This window comes from Myzus persicae, unplaced genomic scaffold (genome assembly GCF_001856785.1).
Source record: "Myzus persicae strain clone G006 unplaced genomic scaffold, MPER_G0061.0, whole genome shotgun sequence".
In the NCBI taxonomy this organism is placed as follows: Eukaryota; Metazoa; Arthropoda; class Insecta; order Hemiptera; family Aphididae; genus Myzus; species Myzus persicae.
Window position 1 is genome coordinate 403,922 of NW_019102925.1, and position 24,069 is coordinate 427,990.

At 31.4% G+C, this 24,069-nt stretch overlaps 1 protein-coding gene across 3 annotated transcripts in view; it reads left to right on the forward strand.

Moving 5' to 3' along the window:
* The window catches only part of LOC111033411 (uncharacterized family 31 glucosidase KIAA1161), a 92,374-nt gene extending 81,826 nt beyond the window's left edge, over positions 1-10,548 (forward strand). For 2 of the 3 annotated variants that reach the window (XM_022314122.1, XM_022314124.1), the window contains exons 3-12: positions 4,604-4,751; positions 4,834-4,971; positions 5,819-6,135; positions 6,941-7,157; positions 7,280-7,550; positions 7,954-8,144; positions 8,238-8,406; positions 8,509-8,820; positions 8,884-9,092; positions 9,977-10,548. In XM_022314122.1, the coding sequence (XP_022169814.1) occupies positions 4,604-4,751; positions 4,834-4,971; positions 5,819-6,135; positions 6,941-7,157; positions 7,280-7,550; positions 7,954-8,144; positions 8,238-8,406; positions 8,509-8,820; positions 8,884-9,092; positions 9,977-10,294 (2,290 nt within the window). In that variant the 3' untranslated portion in view covers positions 10,295-10,548. The remainder of the gene's footprint in view (positions 1-4,603; positions 4,752-4,833; positions 4,972-5,818; positions 6,136-6,940; positions 7,158-7,279; positions 7,551-7,953; positions 8,145-8,237; positions 8,407-8,508; positions 8,821-8,883; positions 9,093-9,976) is intronic. The other variant, XM_022314123.1, reaches the window with a different exon arrangement.
* Positions 10,549-24,069: the final 13,521 nt, after the last annotated feature.

Consider the following 24,069-nt stretch of genomic DNA (forward strand, 5'->3'; position numbering starts at 1 on the left):
ACATTTTTAATATCGTTGATTCTTGCCAAAATACGGTCGCAACAAAAAATCGCATTAGCAGTAGCATCGTCAGGCATTGCGGCTACTTTACTGGATGGTGGGCGAACAGCACATTCAACATTCAAGCTGCCATTGGACGTGCATAATAAACCAGATGCAATGTGTAACATCAAAAAGAATAGTGGAATAGCTGCAGTGTTGCGGAAGAGTTCTATAATAATTTGGGATGAGTGCACAATGGCACACAAATATTCACTTGAAGCATTAAACAGAACTATGCAAGATTTAAACAGCAATAATAAACTTTTCGGTGGTGCTATCTTACTTTTGTCTGGTGACTTCCGGCAGACCTTACCGGTTATACCTCGCTCTACTTTCGCGGATGAGATTAATGCATGTTTGAAACAATCATTCTTATGGCGAAGTGTTGAAACACTTCGATTGACCATAAATATGCGAGTACAATTGCAAAATGATCCATCAGCACAAATATTTTCCGAACAACTATTAGATATTGGGAACGGTAAAATAGAACTGCAACCAAATACGCAATGCATTAAACATCTGCGTGAAAAAGCATAGTGGACTCCGGGACTTTAGCCACAGCAACGCGTGGCCGGGTCAGCTAGTATAACATGTAAATAGAATATTTTATGATGTTCAAAAAAAACTTTTTTTTCTTCTTCGAGTGCATTATTATTTGCACGATCAAACAATTTCATATTATTATATTTGAACTGTCGAATAAGTTTCAGTAAATATGTTAAATTTTAGGGGAGTAAATAAAGCGAAATGATGGATGTGCTTTAAATTTGACCACTTTAAATAAAACTTGTTGAGTGTTACTACATCGACTTCTCAATTTTAAGATTAGGTTACACTTCTTAGGAAAGTTTTTATACATTAAAATAAAACTATGATTTGTATACATTTCGTTATATTGACTTGTCTTTTATCAAATTCTCAATAAAAATAATAGTACACAGTTCGATAATGATTTATAATATTGTCACAAAGTAAAACACATATTTATATTTACTTCGGTCAAACTAGTCTTTCATGTCAATTTTACACTTAAAAATGTGTTTGAATTGTGTTTTTGTCATTTGAGCATGACTATAAATGTTGTAACGTATTATAAAACGTATTATAACGTGTAGACAAGAAGTTTACTGGGTTTTGGTAAAACATAAAATTAACGGTTGTTTTTTGTATACATTCTTTATGTTAAAACGTATCAAAAACAATACAACATTATTTTGTTTCTTCAAGCCCAGCAAAAATCAAATTCAAAGACAAATGATTAATTATTATTCTGAATTCATAACAATGAAAGGTTTAATACATCAAGTGAGATGAATTACCAACAATACCGGGTGTCTTTGTGACCCACCATTACATTACTATTTTTAAATATTATAAGATTCGTAACGCGGCGCATCATATAGGCAATATAGGTACTTAAATTGAGGAACACAATAATATTATTAGGAATTTAATTAATAATATTAATTATTGTGAATAGAGCGTAGCTCTAAGGATATTATTATAGTCTATATAGTTAGTATATTATGTATTATATACATTTTTATGTGTATTGACGGAATACTATGATTCGAGTAACATATGTTTATAGTTAATGTATAAATTACGAACAAAAATATTTTATTAATTGTGTAACTTTATCATGATATAATTATATAAACATAAACAAACCTATACTATTAAAACAGAGGTTCAAAATGTATTAAAAAACAATATGTTGTGCATTTTAAATATAAGATACACCCTGATATATATATATTATTTTTATTAAACTTTAGCATCAGAAACAAGAGACATTAGCTTTTTACATTATTTTTTTTTATTTTTGGTAACAATATGATTACAATAATATAGGACTTATCATTTTTTGTTTGTGTTTCTCTTAAATGTATTTCGTCATTTTGATGATAATAAGGAATGAAATGACGTTTTCTGGCTGATAGTCAGGTCTGATTATTTCATAGAGGTTCATTGGTCTATGGTGTCTTGTTATATTATTCATAACCCATAGGATGATATATTATAATATTTTGTACTTACGTACAATACATTTTTTTTAAATTATCAAATAACATATCATGTGGTTTGTGGTCTTCACAAATTAATGTTATAATTATTATTTTCGCACCAAAAATTACATTTGTTTGCATCAGTTACATACGTTGTTTTAATAATAATATGCTTGTATGGTATATTGTGTTGAAATAAGTAATAACTTATTTAGTTATTTATTTAATATCAAACTCCTTGACCATCTGGATACAAATTAAAATATGGTAAAGATATTCTCATTGTTGTTATCCTTTTTCAAAAAAATATTTAACCCTACTGACCGTTAATAAAAATTGTAATCGTGCAAGCATACATTTCCTTTTTAGATACCTAATTAGTCTCACAATATATTCTTGCTGTATAGTTAAAAAAAAAACAAACGACAAAATTTTCATTTGAAGAAAAGTTGTATCAATTAGTAGTAAGTCGTTTCAATTGATTCAATATTCAACCACGCATAATTTATAGAAATAATTCATAAGATGAAGTTATAATGTTTTATATAAAAAAGGGTCTATAAAGAAATAATATATATATTTATACTAATAAACAAATGTAAAAAATACAAAGACGTGCAGACATATTATTATATACATAGTTACTTTATGTTTGTTTCGCGTTTGAAGCACGATCGGGAGTAGAATACGATTGACTGTTTGAGTTCAGGACTCGTTTATGTGGCTTGTAAGTGTAACGATCGATGGTGTAAGAGTTAAAGACTCGTTTTATCTCCTTACTGTTTTGTATAGATTGGAGAAAGAATTGTGAAAATCAACAAACGGACCATTGCATAATATTATAATACTGTTAAAGTCTGTTAATTAATTGAGCGTTCTCCACCGTCACATTAAATTAATTAGAATAATTACTAACATCAAGTGTTAATTTAAAATTTTCTCTAATGTCACTATGAGTTGTAAATCGTTGTAAATATGTGCTTAATAATATATATTCGTATATTAAAATACCGTGTCACGTTGCTTCGTCGACATTTCAGAAGACGAAAGCGAACATATGAGTCATGTGCACGTTGAGCATATTATTAGTATAGTAATAAGGCCCGGGCAGACAGAGTCGTGTGTCCTGGAGTAGGTATGCGTACGTCTCGTTTGTGAAAACGAAAGACAGTAAACAAAGAAAAGGGGAGAAAATCACAAATCGTTCACTTGTATAATATAATAATAAACTTGAAAAAAAAACAACGTCGACGTATAAAGGACAATAGGACAACAGCACAACGTAGGGGGACCCGAAACTTTGGGTATTCGAGTAAAGGTAGTTTTGTTTCGTTTTTAATATGTAATCGAAACGTATCCTATTCCCTGGAGCGGTCAAACCTATTTTGATAACAATCACACACATAAATAAACATAATATGCATGTATATTCAAATTGATAGAGAAGACATTTTCTGGTCCTTTTTCGTGTGTTATTATTTTTAATATTTTTGACCTTTTTTATCTAGTGATTTAAATACAAATACCATGTCGAATGAAAATAAACAGTAAAAACCGATGGATATAGTCATGTCGAAACTAACAATCCACTACCTAGGCAAAAGGCAAAAAGCAATTGGTATTTTTTACACACTCAAACATCAGTGCACTCGTTAGACGTTTTTTTATGCAAATATTTTTTTTTCGGGAATTTTGGTGATAATTTACACTCGAATTATATGATTTGAATGCTATTGTACTATTAACCTAATTATAACACAATATAAAAGGTACTATTTTATGAATTATATAAAGAATTAATAAATGTTTTAATAATTTATTTTAATTATATGATATTTCTCATTCAGAATAATTATTTTCATGGTGTTTTTTAGCTTATAGTTATAAATTATAATACACACACCTACAACGTATTTATTTGAAAAGCATACAAAAGAAGTATTTTAATTTTATGCTTGAGAATACAATAATAATATAAGCATAGTATTTGTAAACAATTTAAACGGAAATCCTGAACAAATCGAATAAATTACTTCGATGAAAAACTAGAAAATAATTATCGTATTTTTAGCTTTAAATTAATTATAAATCAAACATAACTTCATAAACAATTGTTTAAATCTTCACAAAAAAAAACGCACAAAGGGCAATTAATTCTTGCAATTTTTGAAAGGTAATAAATATAAGTTTTCATTTAACTTTGGCTTCGCAATAAGACTATACACATTTTTTATCCGAATTCATTGTTTGTGCTGACCCGTAGTATAACTTTATTTCATTAATACAATTTCAGAGTTTTTATGTCAATTATAAAAAAATACTAAATATATTTTTTTATATACAGTGAAACTTCCATTTAACGGAGGGGAACGCGGGGAACAAGAAAAATTGTATAGAATTAGTAGAGCGAATCTTTAAACATAATTTACACATGATTAACAATAAAGGTCTGCAAGGTCCTCCAAAATAAATCGTTAAAAAGAAAATTTTGTTCTATGGAAGTTTAATTGTATATCTAATTTGGTAAGAATCATTTTTATTGAATTTAGATCACCAATGATTCACGTGACTAGGAGATCCTCTACGGCTTCGCAATCGGACTCGGACAAGTACGGAACTTTGGATGACACAGACATGTCGGTGAATTCACTTACAAGTGTCAACTCAATATCGAGTTTGCTGAGGGAAAAACTTTTAGTGAGCGTTTACAGTATTATCATAATACATTTTTGGTTTCTTTTAGAATATACTAATATGAGAAAAAAAAATCGTACTACAGATGAATATTCAAAAAATGTCGAAAAATAAAGAAGTGCAAGCCGATTACAAGCTGAGGGCGTTCATTATATTTTTGTTTGTTGTGATAGTCTGCGTGCTGAAACTTGCCCACGTCTATTACGACCGTCACGTGCTGCAGGTGAGTAAAGTATCGTCGTAGATGTAATCAAAGTCATCGTATTGGCGAATAGTTATAAAATAAAAGTACGGTACGACGGAAACGCGTATTAAATGGAGTGAATGAATTATATTTAGATAAAAAATAATAGTTTTTAAAGTTTTTCTCTAAAAATAATTTTCTAATTGAGGTATGAGTTAAACCAGTTGAAATTGATTTGTTCTTTTAATTAATTTAAAAGAAATATAAGAGACATAATTACATAAATATTAAAGTGAACATTGTATTTATAGCAGATATCTAAACATGTGGCTAAGATTAAAAATAAATAACTTTATACATTTTTATGTACACTGGACGACCTGTATTATGTATGTATATTATATTAAATACAAATAAATCAATAAATATTTCTCGCGTCAATAATAGATTAGATATTATTAGAATACAGTCGTCTAACCACTACAACAACGCGTGTATTAATTGCAGAATAAATGGACATTGGAAAGAATTAATAAAATATACGTGTGACCCCAGGTGTTAATTTAATTGATATTTTTCCTGTTCGAATGAAGTTAATGTTATTTTGTCTAACATAATCTTAAAACTTTTACAGTCGAATATAACATGATGTCATTTTGTTGTTGAAACGTTATTAGCGTTGACTTATCTTAACTTATCTACAACTACCTAAATCAAGTTCATTGTTTTCATAAACTCGGCCACCCTGCTTGTACTAACCGCACGACGTACGAAGTGTGAGCGGTCGCGTGTACAATAATATTTCGCTTGCACATATATATATATATATATATATACATATAGTACAGATCATAATAGTCACGTGCTGTTTGTGTGTTGTGCGCAGAAAGCATATTTCAAGTACACGAGGTTCAACAAGGACGACCGTTTCTTGCGATTATTCGGTGTCGACGGGCACGAGATAGCGTTCGGTTACCTCGGCGTGGAACTGGCGGAGAGGGAGAAGGCTTTCGATTGCTTGGCGGCGGAGCACCGTACGCCTCCGAACGCGCAGTGTTTCGAATGGATGCAAAAGGCCAGATTGTATCTGTCCCACGAGGAAAGACCGGAGGGTCTGAACTGCTACACGGTGGAGTGGTTCAGCCTGACGGATAAATACAACCCCATAGACTGTTACGAGGACGGTGAACAATACGGCCATTGGTTAGTCGAATAACGTAATAATATTATTATCATATCGTAACGCAGCGACCGGTTATCGGCAAATCGTATAAAGCGACGCTCGCGAACGTCGGTGTAATAATAATAATAATAATAATAATAATAATAATAACGACGACGACGTAGGTACCTACCTAATAATGTAATGGCGTCGCGGTGCAGCGGAATTTCACGCCGCGTGTTAATATATTGTTGTACGCCACGGCGGCAATCGATACCGAGCCGAACGCTCGAACCCTCGCTACGATGTCGCGGGCTCTCGACTCCCGGTAAGACGTAAATTTTATTTCACGCCGAAGTCTCAAAGTGCATTTCCGAAAATCCGTTTATGCATATTGCATATGGTTGTATATACTCGACGATACATCCCCGCCGCCGCCCGTAAACCTTTTATGGCCAACCAACCCCCCCCCCCTCCTACCAACCGCACACGCACACGTTAACGTCGGTTCACTAACCACATTTTGTGATGAAATTTGTAAAATGTTATTATACGAAGAGCGACGATCGACGAGAATGCGTACAGTTAATAGTTATTACTTTGTGTTGCCAGAACACATCAAATAACTTACTACCTACCATATTATTATATTATGTACATTGTACAAACCGTTGGTCGTGAAAATGTGAGGAAACGTACGTCAATCAAAATAATAGTCATATTATAACACCGATCCGAATATTTTTACGACGAAACATAACATGTTACCGAGTACATTTATATTGTTCCAAAAATATTTTGACATTAACTCTGTGATTGGAAACGTGTTGGACGTATATTTTACAGGTACGGAGGTGGTAGAACGTTGGGCATGGCTTGGCCGGTCCAGTTGGGGAGGGTGGAAATGTCGCCTTTCATAACCGGACACGTTGGCAGGCACCGGTGGGGTAGCGTGCTCGGCAGGTACTTCATCAACTCCAAAGGAGTGGCGATCACTGTGCATTCAAACACGCCACTGCACGTGTCCATAAACGCCGGCCGCGACAACAGGTTGTGCATAAAGGTTCGTGTCGGGTGTCGCCAGTGAAAATAAGGCGCGTGTGGTACAACGGGGAGGTTTTCGCATTTCGTTTTTCTGTGAGCGGAATAATAATAATAATTTTTGTACAATTATCGTCCTTCCAGGCGAGCCACGACGACTTCGCCTATCGACGGGAAGCCGAACTGCCGGTCCTGAACTATACGATATGCTCTGCTCGAAACATGAAGACGCTGCACACTGCCCTCTCCGAGAAAATGTTGTGGGACGGGCTGAAAGCGTCGGACACCGAGATTATAAACTCCCTGCTCACCGAGCCCGTCTGGCAACTGGCGCCGCCCAGGAAAGAACTACTCAACGAGTCCACGATGGTCAACTACACAGAGGACATCATCACGCTGGGTTTCATAAAACAAGGTAAAGTCATTGCCCAAGTGTGGTATAAAGCATTAAGAGTTAACGAATTCGACCGAAAACCGATGATAGGTATAAAATCTCAACGAATAAACAAAAATAACAAAACAGGCTATATTTTAAGAGAAATTATTAACAATGAATACATAATCATTTTCTAGCCAAAATTATATTATAGTTATTAAATTGTTATTTTTATATGCGTTCGAGTTTATTATTTTATATACTTACATAATATTATATTTCTTTAGTTAAAATCTAAAAAGTATCAATAAAAACAAATCGAGTTCAATCCAGTATGAAATTAATTTTATAGTTCAATAAATAATATTTTAGTTTCTAAATTTATGGTTATTACTTTATTAGAATCTAAATATATCACCTGAGGTAACGCTGTAATTTGTAGGACACGTGTTGCTGAACGAATTTTGGCAAGCGGAAATGGGTGATTTTTCCCTGGACCAAAAAAGATTTCCAACCATGAAAGAGACGATCAATATAATCCACAGGAGAGGTTTTCGAATTGTGGTCACTATACAACCATTCATTAGCACCGAATCGAGAAATTTTGCAAAAGCCGTCAGAGAGGGTATTCTCGTGAGCACCAAGAGTGAAATAACTTGTTGCTATAATATTTAGATATGAAAAATAATATTATAACCATCGTGATTATGACCCGTTGTTATTCAGGTCAGACAAGTCGGAAATGAGCGAGACGTCCCGGCCCTGACCAGATACAAAACTGTGCAAAGTGCTGGAATGTTGGACGTAACCAACAAAAACTGCGGACCATGGTTACAGCAACAGTTGAAAGACCTCGTGGAAAGATATCAATTTGACGCTTTCTACTTGGACATGGGTAAGTACTAAGTAAGCACGTGAAACCTAATTACCAAGTATCGAATAACGCACGTCGTGCGAATAATTTTTCTGATTTTTTTTCTTCACTTTTCTAACTCAGGATCCGCTTACGACCTACCCCGCCATTATCTGTTTGCCGAGAACCTAACGAATCCGGACTACTACAAATCTCTATTTACGCAGATGGTTTCAGACAGCGTAAACGTGTTCGGCGTCTCTTCGGCCATCAGTCGGCCGCCGGCTCCAATTTTCGTGTCGTTACTGTCATTGGCCTCGACTTGGGACTCGCTCCAGGTGATCATACCGACCATGCTCACGTATGGAATAGTCGGGTATCCGTTCCTGCTGCCTGGCCCTGTCGGCGGAGACTTTCAAGTCGGTAACGTTTCGTTGCACGCACTGATTCCGCCAGGTAAAGAGCCCCCTACATCCACCGTGTAATGTCACGCGCGCATTTCATTTTCATTTTATTCAGACAATCCGTCAGTAGAACTTTTGGAGACCCAATCGCTGAAGGAATGCAAGCAACGTGGACAGAACTACAATGAGAGCCGAGAACTGGTGATGCGATGGATGCAGTTGGCTACGTTCTTACCGGTGATTAGGTATGCAAGGCTGCCGAGCGATTGTGACCCACAAGTACTCCAGCTGACGAAAAACTTGACGTCACTTCGACAGCAAACAGTAAGTGTTTTTACTGTCAAAGATTTCCACATCAAACCCCGCATCGTGTGGTACAACTAACTGCTACTGGGAAAATGTATTTTTTGAAATCCAGCCAAGACCCATTTTGTTCGGTAGTTAAATCATTTATAGCTGTTTTTTACGGTCATTTTAACTACCCGCCGAGCACTTTGTTCCCAAAGTTTTTATCATAATACTGGTGCAAGACATTAAATTCGATTATTTGTGCGCGATGTATACACGCTGTGTCTTAGTGGAAGCTTAAGAGAAGAGTGAATATGATAAAAGTGGCAAATTCAAAACGAACGTTGTGAAAAGTTTCACGTCGGCAGTCACGTCTTAGTTATAAAAGTCTTGCCACTTCGGTTGATAACGGCCAATAATCTACAATTTCACCGGAGTCTCATGACTGCAATTTGAACACACACTGCTAATGGATACAACCAGAAGCGTATTATACACGTACGCACTTGCAAAAGTTTTTGATCACTGCGCGCCCGTAATCCTATCAGCCCTAACGTCGTCGTCGATATCGTTGTAACGTTATTATGGTCTTATGCCGTACATTTTATTCAATTACTTACACAAACTTCAGGAATAAATATTAGTATATTTACGGTGACGACGATAATAATTCGATTGTGGGCGCGTCGTAAAATATAGGTGTGTACTGTGTATATTCGATTATACTGAGACACTCGTATATCGCGTCGTGAGATCATAATGCAGGTGTGATGAAAGCTGTAGCCCGTAGTAGTTCGTATTATGTTTTCGAAAGGCTATTCCCCCACCCCTCTCCAGGCGTATCAATCCAACTCATCATCACGTGGCAAACCAAAATATTACATTACATTAATTAATATGTCCATTCGGTTTGTGCTCAGATCAATCCATTGCTTAAACGGTACGTCCAAGAAGCTCTGGAAACCGCGGTACCCTTGATACGGCCGCTGTGGATGTTGGATCCGTCGGACACGACGTGCTACATAGTGAAAGACGAGTTCTCCATTGGCGAAGAAGTCATCGTGGCGCCTATTCTAAGACCAGGCGCCACGGAGCGCGAGGTGTACCTTCCGGCCGGTGTGTGGAAGGATGGGATCGAAGGCAGCTTGAGAAAGGGGTCCAGGTGGATACACAACTACAAGATACCGTTGGACAAAATAGCGTATTTTGTCAAAATGCCAAACAACACTAGATTTTGATTCGTTAATATACTTAGAATTATTTTATAATAATATGGGTACAGTATGATTCACCTATCGTGCTCATACCCATTTTTCCTTAACACTTGTGAGTTAATTCGAATTCTGATGTTCAGATTTTTTATCAAAACTATATGTGTGACAAAAATGATCGTTGTCATAATTCTTAGTGACTATTCAAAATATAGTGTTTAGTTTTTCTAGTTTATAGTAGCCAGTATATATATAAAAAAAATAAATTAATATTAAAATTATTGACAGTATTTTTTATTACTAAATACTTACCAATGAATTTTTTTCAAATTAAACCATAAATTCTTAATATGTCATCGTATATTATAATAGTGTACTTACTCTAAATAATAATCGATCATTAATTAGCGTGTAGTTGGGACTGATGTATTGTTAATATATACATGTATACAGTATTAAATTATAAACAACAAATGTTGAATATGATTCTACAGTAATATTAATGATAAATAAAATACAATATAAATAGGTGATTATTATAAAATACGTAGAAAATTCAACCGTAACAGATTTGATGGTCACCAAGTGTTAACTATGGACATCACATATTCGATATGACATGCGATCTAATGATCTATTAGATAAATCTATCTAGATATTGAGTACCTACTTTTAATATTTATCTTTGGTTAGTATCTAAATAAATATTGTTTAAGTTTCTTTATGTTTATCTTGGATAAAAAAAAACTGTACTTATATAAATTTGATCCAATAAACGCATAAAAATTAAATATTCATGACCGATTTTGTATTTTTATAAAAAATAATAAAATATATTCTGGGGATAGGATTTTGTTTTTATATATACTTGTATACATATTATACATATAAATATATACATAAATACATAAATATTAAATATAAGTAATTCAGAGACAAAAAGTAAATAACACGTCAGTTAACAAATAAATTAGAACTTTGCAACAAAATGTATAGATTTAGTACTTACACCTGTATAATGGCTGTTATTATAAGTCTACACCAATACTATTAAACTATGTTTGCATTAAGCAGTATTATGTAGTGGTGTGTACATTTGTTAGGTTAGTTCTTAAGATACAGGTTTAGACTTAAGCTGTTTTAGTATTGATGCAGAATAATATAATAACTGACAGTTATTATTCACACAGACAGAATCATAATTATACATTATAATATGTTGGTAATACTATTAATATTTTTCATTATTTTTAATACTGTCCATTTTGTACCAATTACGTAGGTTAATATTATCAATACTACATGTTATAATATTATGAATATTTTAACATAAATACTTATTTTACCATATTAACAAATTTATTCTTTTGTTGTTATCATTGATGGGTATGCTGAAAAATGAAATCATCTATATTTTATTATCTAGATGAAAACGTTATTTTAATTATTCATCTTACAAACCAACCTAAAAGTTTTGTTATCTGGACTCAACGCTGTTGATGAATGACTCTATAGATATATTGTTCGCGTCATAATGTAGGTCGTTACATACGTGTCATCATGAAAAACAATCGATTTTTTTAAATACTTCACCCAGATAGATAAAAAAACTAATAGATACTGTTGGATACAAACAATATCTCGTTAACGATGACGTTTACGTGTGTGTAAGACGCGAGTGAACCGTACTTGCATGAGTAATTAATTAAATTCGAGATTCGTATGGTTCAACTTTAAATAATAACAACGCTAAACGTCGACAGTCAACCAACTACTTTAAGGATTGACTTAAGATTAATTAACAGTATTGTAATATTTACAACCGTGTATTACGCAGTTTTTGATATAATATAGCGTATTTATTAATGACTTGTCTACATTTACATGAAAAAAAAATTAAAATCAAGTATTTTGTGAAAATAAAAACGATTATTTTAAAAACAACTGGAAATAGCTACCTCTCCGTTCGTCCAGAGTCTAAAAGTGTAATTAATTAGGAAAAAATCGTAAAAACAGACTGTTCTAACGTTAAAAAATATTTTAAATAAAGGCATCAGTTTAACTCAAAGAGGAAATCGTTAAAATATCACTACACAGCATATTTTCGGTACCTACCGTATACATTATAGTGAAAAAGATATTATATGATTTATTTGATTCAGCATTTTGGTTACATACTATTTTCTTATTCACTTGTACTATTATTTTATACTTTTAGTGAGTTTATCATTTGATTGGATATTAAGATAATTTTTTGTCTATAGAAAACTAAAAAAAAATATTTCCCTTAAATAATTATATAATCATAAAATATATTAGTACTAATTTTGTACGAGTATGTGTGGATTAAACGTTTTAATTAAAATCGTAAACATACATATTTTTATAATGGCATATTTAAAATAAACAAAAATTCAAAAAATAACCTTCAAATGTCTTAAAATAAAACAGATACAAAATGAACATGGAATATTTTCGAATTACAGCTCACAAGCATAATATGTGGTTTTTGCAGTTTCTAAATAAAAATAATCAATTAATGCTCTCATCATAATTTATAATTATGTATTATACATTATTTTGGACAGAAGTATTTCTAATTTAAATAAAAACAGTATCTGCTATGATCAATTTCACAAGATCCATGAAATTATTTACCTGTAAGTTATAAATAATTGTTTGAATGTTGTTTAAACTTTAATTATTGATGTATGTATTCAAGGCCATAGCCAGAAAAATATATGGGGGGGGGGGGTCAGAGAAAAAATATGTTATAGTTTATATTATATTATAAAATATGAAAATATAAAAATATTATTTAAATTAAATTAAACACTATTTAAAAAATAATTAAATCCTATTTCAACAAAAATTTAGGGGGGTGAACCCTACCCCCCCTGGCTACGGCCTTGAGCGTATTATTATATTCTGCTGAGAAACAATTTATTATGCATATAGTTTGTAATGATCTCAATAATGTATATTTAAAACGTTTATATTGTGAGTTACGAATATGTTAAACAGTATTAATTTATGAAAATATTCTTTGGCTACTAATTTTTTTCAACAATAATAAAGTGTGTAAAAAAAAGACATTTTTTTCTGCCAAAAATATCTTAAAGTTTTTATTAAGTCCAATTAATTTTGTCTCTTTGAGTTAAAAAGATTCTTCCGATTTAAATAAAAAGTTTCCAGACTATTTGTGTATAATAAACATCCAGCGCATAAATTAAAGGTTACAATAATTACTATAATATCCGATATTACAATATGCGATCAGTGAAATTTTATTAATTAATCACCACGAATACAAAACGGACAAGAACTGAATTATTTTTAAAGTTTTACCAGACAACAATTTGTGACAGTCGTAATTCGTGATTTCAATCTTCCAGATCGAATTTGACCTGTAATACATTTTATTATTATTATTGAAATCGTGGTTTCTGAAATAGAGAACCGTGTTGTGTATATTTTTCGTACATTCAGCGGTCGCTCGGGGTCAGTTGCTTTTTGTCTTTTTTCAGTTATGGAATGATTGTTTTTTAGGAATACGGAATATAAACAGACGTCAAAAAACAATGGTATATGGGATATAAAACAAAAAAAATCGTAAATATTATGTGTTATGCACACGACGTTAAAGCCGCGTATTGCTATTGTTTTGTGTAAACACAGCTGCAATTTGTTAGAAACCGTGTGTACCTAATGATAATAATATAAAAAACTGTGGTTTCGAAAATCATCGACAGTAACACCAAAATGATCGCTGCCGAAATATTCGTAAAACTCATCATTTTTGTCGTACTGAGTTTAGTCGTTTCGTTGATCGTCTTACCGCGACTCGTGATCAAAACATGATAGAGGAGAAAATAGAAGTTGATGAAAAAATTATAGAAAAATATGTCATCGTCGTACACGACAGATCGACAGGACGTCTCACCCAATGTCCTTGGGCTGCAGCTGAAAAGGAGGAGATAAATAATAATTCCAGGACTGGCGTTATTATGCGTCTTGAGAAGAAGATGATCATCGAGCGCGGGCGTCAGAAACAATAGTAGAATTAATAAGGTAGTACCTACAATAATATTATATTTTCAAAAATATTTTCAAATCCTTTGTGGGGAGCGCTGTTTGTTTTCGAAATGCTGATAAATGTTAATCGCGTGCGACGATGATGATAATAATAATAATAATAATAATAATAACAATATCTGTACTAAGTTTTTGTTTTACAGACCGTGGGTAGGTATAATATTATAATATTATAATAATATCAAAACGCCATTCGCGGATTAACGGATATATACGAAGCGAGGGAACATAAATAATGACCGTTATCTCCATACTATCTCCAACCGTAACGTGTAATTTCGACTTTTGAATATTGGGTGCATTTTATAAAACAGGAAATAAAACTATCATATTATTATATTAATATATTGCGGAGTCGTCAGTTAAATTAAATAATCGCTGTGTGCTGTATTTAAAGCTTTGTCCGTATTTTATTATATTATCGTTAACGTTCGTTAGAGCAATGTTGTGTAGGTACATAATGATATGGGTTGCTATATTATACATATTAAGTATTAAAAAACGCGTGACGTGGATGATAAAAACGACAATAGTAATAATAATTTTTTTTTATGATAATTCATATTTTACCGTGTGCACACTCGTGTTATCGTCATGTCTAAATGGATATGGCAATGCATCTCCACCGCCTAATGACTAATAGTCACATAGTCTCATGGTGTTTGTCCCAGCCCACCATGCATAATAATATTATTTATCTCTAATTTATATACCCTCATCCACTAGTGCCTACGACTCTTTAAATATTCCGTACAAATTAATATTTTGACAATTAAAATATTGATATAAATATATAATGTCATTAACCATGTCAGATTCTCAGCGACATGTTTTGTAGTTGTAGTGATGTTGGTAGGAAATTTTCAGAAGATATATTTTTTAACAACTATATTTTAATCATTTTGTTTATTTTTTCATAATTTTATATTTTGCTAATTTATGATAAGCTTAAAAATTATACATACTACAATATAATACATTAAAAAAAATAAAATGTTTAATATTATACTAAATTATTGAGTATTAACTATTGAGATTAAGCTTAAAAAGATTTTTAAAGAATAAGAATAAAGTAACACTAAAGAAAAATAATTCAACCTTGTTTAATACCGATGCAAAACTAAGGTAGTATTTAAAATTTAAAATGACATTTTCAAACTACATAATAACACCTTTTTTCTTCTAATTTTCTAGTAATGCGAAAGTGAAAAATTTTAATTTTTTGTTTGATATTTTTAAGCACCAACATCAATAACTTTATCGACCACCTTAATTCAAAAATCATGACTTATAGAAGAATAAAAATATATTATATTATATTATATTGATGATTGCAAACACGGATATGGGAGGTAACAAGGACACAATTAGTTATAATATGAATACTACAGCTAGAAACAACGACTAGAATGCACGGTTTTTATTTTTCATATTAAACCTAACCCGACCACCGACCAGGTTACCTACACGATTTAATACCTAAACATACCGGTACGCCACACGGTGCGCAGTACTGGCGCACAGCTAACACGAATAATTATTATATAAAGTAGGAGAATTTAATTTTTAGTTTTTAACCATGCTCCACTCAGTGTAATTAAATTCATGCAATGTGTGTATAATATATTACGCGGTTTTGTATAAATAATAATATGTACAGTATACGCATATTATAGTATCATACGCATAATGCACTACTTAATAACTATATTATCAACTTGTATCGTATAATATACCTCGCGTTTCTGTTATCACGCTTGTACCTGCCCACCACGATGGTATTAGAATAATAATAGTTTTCTAAATACCCATTTACACACATTTACCTGCAGTTCAATTATTAAAAATGCGTGCCTTTGTGGCACAAATTTATGATACACAAAATAATATACATGAAGCACCCTCCAACTACCTACTGTAATTTATACGAGACCAATGTAATGCCGATTAAGGCTGTCGGAGCAGACATTTTTGGAATATTGGCAATTTGTAATACATGGAATGTCTATGTGTATGCACATTAAATTGAGCGTTAGTGTGATTTTAGTGGTTATCAACTTAAATTCTAAAATATTTCTAATACTCCTCAAAATTATTGCACTCTAAACCTACAAATTTACTAGTAGTTTACTATAGTAGGATATATTGCTAAAAAAATTCTAACTTTTTTCTATAAATTAAAAACTTGAACATACCAATTATTGGTATTAATTATAGCCCAATATTTATTTATAAAAGCCACAGTTATTTTTAAGGCCGATTTTTATCAAAATTACTAAATTTAATTTTTATAATAAAATCCATAATAATAAAATAATATAATTCTGGCTACTGTTAGTTTCGTCAGTTAATTTATCTTTTTTTTAAATATTATTTCAGATTAAGCAGTCAGAAGATATTATAATAAACCAAAACATTTTCATTAAAAAACATAATTCAAAAACACAACAAAAATATAGTTTTAATATCATATTGTTTTTACTTTTAAAACTAAAAGAAATACATTTTAATACATTTTTTGAACTCCAAGCATTTTTTTTTTTTTTGAAATTGTTTACCAATTTTTGAGATGTAAAAATTCAACATTTATAATGATTATTAAAATGTTTCAATATAACATACAGCGTGTCCACACGAATAGATATGATCGTGGTGGATTTACCAAACGAATGTATTATTCAATGATTTAAAATTCAAATTTTACAAAAATACTTTAAAGTTTTTGAGATGTCATAACCTAAGCATAATAATGTAAATGTACTTTATTCGCTAGGTAAGTGTAGGTTTTGACAGCTGAATGCCACGAATTCATACATTTTTGCTAATACAAATTATTAGAGTGTAATTATAAAATAATATAATATATTTTTATTTTTATAGTGTCACTACACAAACGGTCATATCCTGCAGTAAGTGCTGGTATTCGTTGAATAGGTGGACGTTTTAAAAGGCGTGTACAACAAAATAACTAATGAAACACCAGCTGTCTTGTAGGTCGAGGAGGGCGTGTTTTTTTCAACATAATTTTTTTTAGACGAGGGGTTGATCCTTAAGAGTTAAAAACAAACGAATCATCAATCAATAATTTACCCACCTAAGTAAAAAAAACTTCCATTTAAGTCCAACACACTAAACAAACCTCATTTAATATGCCGACACTTATTTCAAAGCGTCAAAATATTGACACGACTAATAAATAGAATATTTATTGTTTAATTTGATTTCTGATGTATGGAAAGTTTTTTTATGTTATAAATTATTACGAAGACAAATGGGAAAATAATTTTAAATTGTGTAGCTTATGCCTACTTATTAGTGAACCGTATTATTTTATTTAAATGAAAAGAAAAAAATGTCTGCGACCATATACAAATAAATTATACGTATACCCCGACTTCGCCCTTGAAAAATGAAAAAATATAAAATATAGAGCTGTAAAACAGGTTTATCTTAATTTTAGTGTACTTACCTCAATTCACTGGAAATTCGGCGTCGATGTATCTTATTTTGTGAACTAATTTGACAGAGATGTATAATTCACTAGTGGTTGAGTAGATATTGTGTTTGGTATATTTACAAATGTAGATCAAAACAGTATCTAAACTTTCATGAAATCTCTAAGAACAATTTGAAACATAAACTAAATTCTCATATTTGTTTTAAAATATAACTTCTTTACTCGAGGTTATAAACGAGACGATTTGATGAATACTTTTACCTCATCTTCCTGAGTGACCAATGGCATCCATGTTTGTAAAAAAAAAAATACTAATTTCTACTATAACTATTATAATCTGTAACCAATAAGGCAATAACAACCATTAATAAACAACACAATTATTTTAAAGTTCCATTCTGGATTTCAAAATACTTGTGGGAGGTGCAACTCTTCAAAATGTGAAATTTTGAAATTCCTTTCCTATTGAACCCTTACATGGTGATACGAACTACGAAGGTACCACCTATGAAAATTTCAAGGTCTCTAACTACCTCATAGTTTATTCTCTTTAGGGATCAGTGAGTCAGAACACATAGAACTATATTATATATAGATCAAAGTATATTAGGTAATTATATAACACTATATATTTTTGGATTTATTTATATTTTGATTCCTCGAAAAATACAATACGTTGCGTCGTGCTAATGTTGAACCATTAAAAATAAACACTGACAGGATACAGCGACTAAATGAGTTGGGTTCACTTGTCATCACAATGTCTGAATTAGTATAGGTATAATGCTAAAATGTATACCGATTTGTACCAATTTGTCTCTACATTCGTACCTAATATATACCAGGGAAAATCAATTTTTCAGCTCGGGTGCCAAGGTAAAACAATTTAGGAATTGGGGTGCCAGGCCACTGGGGTAACCCGTCTGATTAAATACTGGCCACTCGTCTCGCTTAGACCTTTTTGGCACGACGTTTTCACGCATGTTGTAAAATTAAATCTCGTAAATTAACGCATTCGAAATGATTTAAAACATAAAATGGTATACTAAAAAAAAAAAATTCAATATAATACACCTATGTCAGTGATTTTCTTCAAGCGGTCCAAGGCTTTGTATTTATTTGAAGCCCAAAAAGACATTTTCAACATAACATGATATTGTATTTTTTTTTAAACATTAATTGTAACATGTATTTTTACGAATGCAGCTGCCTAGATCGTTTGAAAATAATAGGTGGCCCGCTGGCTGCAACCGCTGAAGTCCCCTGAACTATGATGTGGTTAAATCGGAGTACCACATCGAGTGACTTGCGTGGTTTAATATATTGGGTAGAGAGATATCGATATATTTAAATGGCTGGATGCCACGTTATAATATTATAATATAATGGTAAAATATGAGTACCTACTGAAATGCAGTACCAATATTATTTTATTGATGTTTCCGGACGATAAACACTCGATTTGTGGATGATTATAATAATGTCGAAACCACCGAAGCACCATCGACAACTTTACTATGTTACCAGAATAATATAATGTGTTTGCCTTTACACGTCTCCGTCGTCGTAATAATAAATAGAAGACGTCTAGACGATGCAAACGTTATCTGCGGTGAAATAATATTATATTAATAACAGCATAGGTAGTATAGTCGTTTCTTAATGAAATGTTTGAGCTCGTCAAATATTTTGCATACATCAAAATAAACAAGAGCGTTACTATAATACACACGTATCTTACTTTCAGAGCTATTTAATTTCAAGTTATATTATGCTACCTAGTAGAAATATTATACTTGCAAGATGCATAACGCGTTACGCACCCGCGAGTCAAACAAATCGAATACTTCTTAGCTCTGCATTTTATGGTTCGATAAAAAGTAATTAATTGTGTGCTAACATCAACCAAAGATGGAATTTAGAGGTGGGGTGGGGAGAGGGTGCAAGCTAACCGTACAAACGCTCATACTTCAAACATCTAATTTCCTACTTTTCGTATTGATAAATGTTTAGTCTAACTATTTAATTGTACTGAAATGTATGAAAATATTTTAAAAATAAGATCAGATCATTAGTTTTTAGATTTAAAAAGTTATTTAAGTTTTAGAGTTATGTATTGCAGGCAGATTCGAATAGTATAAATTCTAGTATCTTATATATTTTTATAATAAGCGCCAGAAATAGACAAAGTTCTTACGCATCGTGCATAATATATACTAATAATCGATGTACTTCAATTAAGTTAACAGCTCAACTGTGACAGACACATATGGAAAACGTCCAATATCATCAGATATTTCGAAGCAAATTAAAACAATGACCATGGTTGGTAGCCAATATTATTTTGCAGATATGTTGAAATAAAACCAACAAGATAACCATCATTATTAATTACAATGTTTTATTTTTTAAAACAACTTAATATATTTTACGCTTAATATGGTGCTTTAATCTAAACCACTGACTTCTACAAAATTATTCACAGGAATACGGGAAACTGAATTTAATATAGGTATAATTATTATTAAAAGATCACCACCGTAGTTGAGAGTCATATTAACAGATTTAGTAATCTATTGTGTATCCAGTATATTTTAATTTGTGAGTACAACTTTCAAACGCAAGTGGTTTGATTCACTTAGATATTTTACATAACATTATTTTGATCACTTAAATGTTATATTTTAGTGTTTTTAACTTGCTACTTACGAGTATTCTTATGTTAAACGACAATATGCCGGTTGAATTAAAAACATTATGCAATATTATACATTTTGTTAATGGTCAATGATCTATAATCATTCCATATGTAGGTAATATATGTATATATAATATATTGTATATACAATAAGTTAACACGCCAATAATAAAAAATGATTTGATATATAATTTAACTGACCATAACAATTTAACGAATCAATATCCGTCGCATGGCCCACGTGTAACTCTATTTGACGTTAAAAGAACTATTAAATATTTAATGGTCTGTTTAAACCCTTAATGTACATTTGTGTAAGCCGTCATTGATATATTATGCGTTAGATTAAAGGAGAAATATTAAAATTCAGTCTTACCAAAAAAAAAGGCGTGTCTACAGATAAATGATAAAAACCCATAGCTATGATAATTCAGTACACTAATAATTGTGGCCATTTTTAATATTCTTATATTAGTTAATATTAAGCGTTACAGATTATCATTCGATGAGCAACTGCAAGTTTTACATAATATTTATTTTTCAATGAGAAAATATTTTAACGATTTCAAGATAAGTAATTATATTGTAAGTCGCTATTGCGCAGTATAAAATTAATTAAAATTTTATTTTGTAACAACTTGTATTTACTGACATTTTATTTTTACTAACTTATATGGCTGTATTATGCTAAAGTGAAATAATACTTTTATTTATAAACACAATAATATTTTTTAAACTATGAATTTATAAGACAATTTACGAAATTTATGTTTTGTGTTCAATTTTTACTTTAAAACTCTATTTATAACCATATGTCACGTAATTTATAACATCATAAGATAGACACCATTATAATATGATAGTGCTTTTTGCTGTGCAGGTGCGGAAAATGTTTAAAAAAAGTTTTTTTATATTTGTTGAGACATCCTATAATTTATACAAAGTACAAATTTAAACAGTGTTAACAAAACCTATAGCTAGGTAAACAGAAAAAATACAAATCATTTTCAAACAGTTCAAAACCATTTTACCCGTCGATATAAAACATAATCAATAGTAACTCAATTGTTGACTTACAACGTTAATATGTAATAACAAAATATAATCATTAATTATTAGAATGTGTGTAGGTACTAAGTACATACCATCTGGTATTCTGGCGCATCTATAAATAATTTTTAATTGACTACGCAACCGAGTTGACTGTTGAGTCCAAAGTATACATCAAACATTACACAACCAAAAACAAAAATTTCGATTTACGGGTGCAAGTAAACGTTCTATAGAGATATGATTCTCAGTTTTCTTATGAAAACAATGTAATTTTTAAAGTGTTTTTTGACTTTTCCGGGCTGAGCTCGTTTTTACATTTTTTGAGATGAATGAAATAATGTTTTCCGTGACTCATGAGTATGAATGACGTTTTTGTGAAACGTTTTGACATTGCTGCGAACCCCGCTATAATAAAACAACGAAATTTCCTTAATTAAATTGTCTGGACCGATTTCTGTCATTTTATAATGTCTAAATTTGTTTAACAATAATAATAGATTTTTATACACACTGTCCTTTAAATTTTAACCTCCAACACCAATCTTCCAACGTTTGCTAACCCAAACATGACTTTTCCGTTATAGAATGTCACGAACGATTTATCCGATAGACGCACAAACCAAAATGTTTTTTCTTGTACACCCTAACTGCATTAACAATAAAATTATATTTTCTATGAAAGTGACTTTCAGAACTTTAAAAATTTTTTATGATATTATTTCATGAAATATAATTATATTATAATACATTTTTGTAGTTCGTAAGTAGAATACGTCATGTTTATTCGATTTTACATTTTTAAAAGCAATGTATAGTTTTTGAGATATTATTATATAATATTGCAGTAAGACCATTTGTCGATAATTTCATGTCTGCATTATTATAGTGTATTTAAATATTAATTAGAAAAACTTCGATGAGGTCGAGCAAAACATAAATAGATATTCGAACCGATATTTGTCCTGGTTATTTATTTGGCTTTGATTAATAATAATAAAGAAAATTTACGAGCTTCGTGATACAAACAGTAATTAATTTCACAAAGATGCGATGGCGGTGTAAATATCACGAAATGGAAAATATAATGTGCAAAGAAGCAAACAAAAAAAAAAAGGTCGGTGAACGAAACAAAAACGTAGTAATTGTCTACCAAACAGTTACGGTGAAAAACTTTACGATGTAATAAATTTATCGTTCTTTTTAACGACCATATTTTCATTATCGCTATTACTTATACTGACGTCGATCGAGTACCTACCCGATTTTTAGAGCTGACTTGGCACGGTGGCGTTATAGTCGAATGAAACCATTGCTTATCTACAATTATAGGTTTACATGAGGTGCTAAAAATCGTTTAATGTCGAGGATCAAAATGGTGTGTAACATTTACAGCCTTACATAATATGTGGGTCAACTTCACGCACGTCGCAATAATGATGATAATATTATAATAACACAATAGCCAATTTACGAATTGAGTTCTACCAACGGCGGCGCATAGTACGTCATAATATTATGCTGGGAATACATAACATGTGGTGATAACACGCATAGATGAAACCAGAGACATAATATGTCTCTGCGGGACACATCTGTAACCGTATACCTCATATCGTGACTCAATGTTCCAGCGTACTTTGAATTCACATATTTTGTACAAATATAGTGTACACCAGCGGTTCCCAACCCATGGGCCGCGGCCCACTTGTGAACCATATAAATATATAATATTTAAAATAATATTATTATATGTTTTTAGAATATACCTAATAATATTTCTGGTTATAATAATATTTATCAATATTACCTAAACTCTATAGGGTCAAATTAGTGTATAATTAACGCTGAATATATGAATAAACTGAACGTTGAAAGTGATTTATTTTCTAAAACCATTCAGTTTTCATCCCAATATTGACTCCTCACGAAAGACAAGAAATGTCAAAAATCACATCAAATTGTTTAACTTGTGATTAAGTTTAATATATGTTTAATTTCATGATAAACAATTGATTTTTTAATTCTTTTTAGTTCTAAGAACTAAAGTTTGCTTATACATATATGTATATATAAGTGAGCTATTTGTGGGCTTCAAAGATTATTTTTCAAAATTGGTGGTCCTTACAGCTAAAGAGGTTGGGAACCGCTGGTGTAAACAATAACAGAGACTTTTTGTCTGATACTAACAACTTTATATTTCGTTTATTGCCGAAATGCTGTAGACTTGGTGTACGGCACGTAGGAGAGTTACGGTAGAGTTATTCCATTACCTACAATATTATCGGATCGTGTGAGATGCTAATAATCGTTTAATATCGAGGATCAAAATGATGTAGGTATAATAAACTCAAGTAAATCATTGCATAAATACCATAATAATGTCTTAGATTACCTCCCACGCGAATATTAGGACCCGAGTTAACTACATAATACCATACGGTTTATAATTATTAACGATAATGAAATATCTTCTCTCGTATTGACGCAGAAATGATTCAC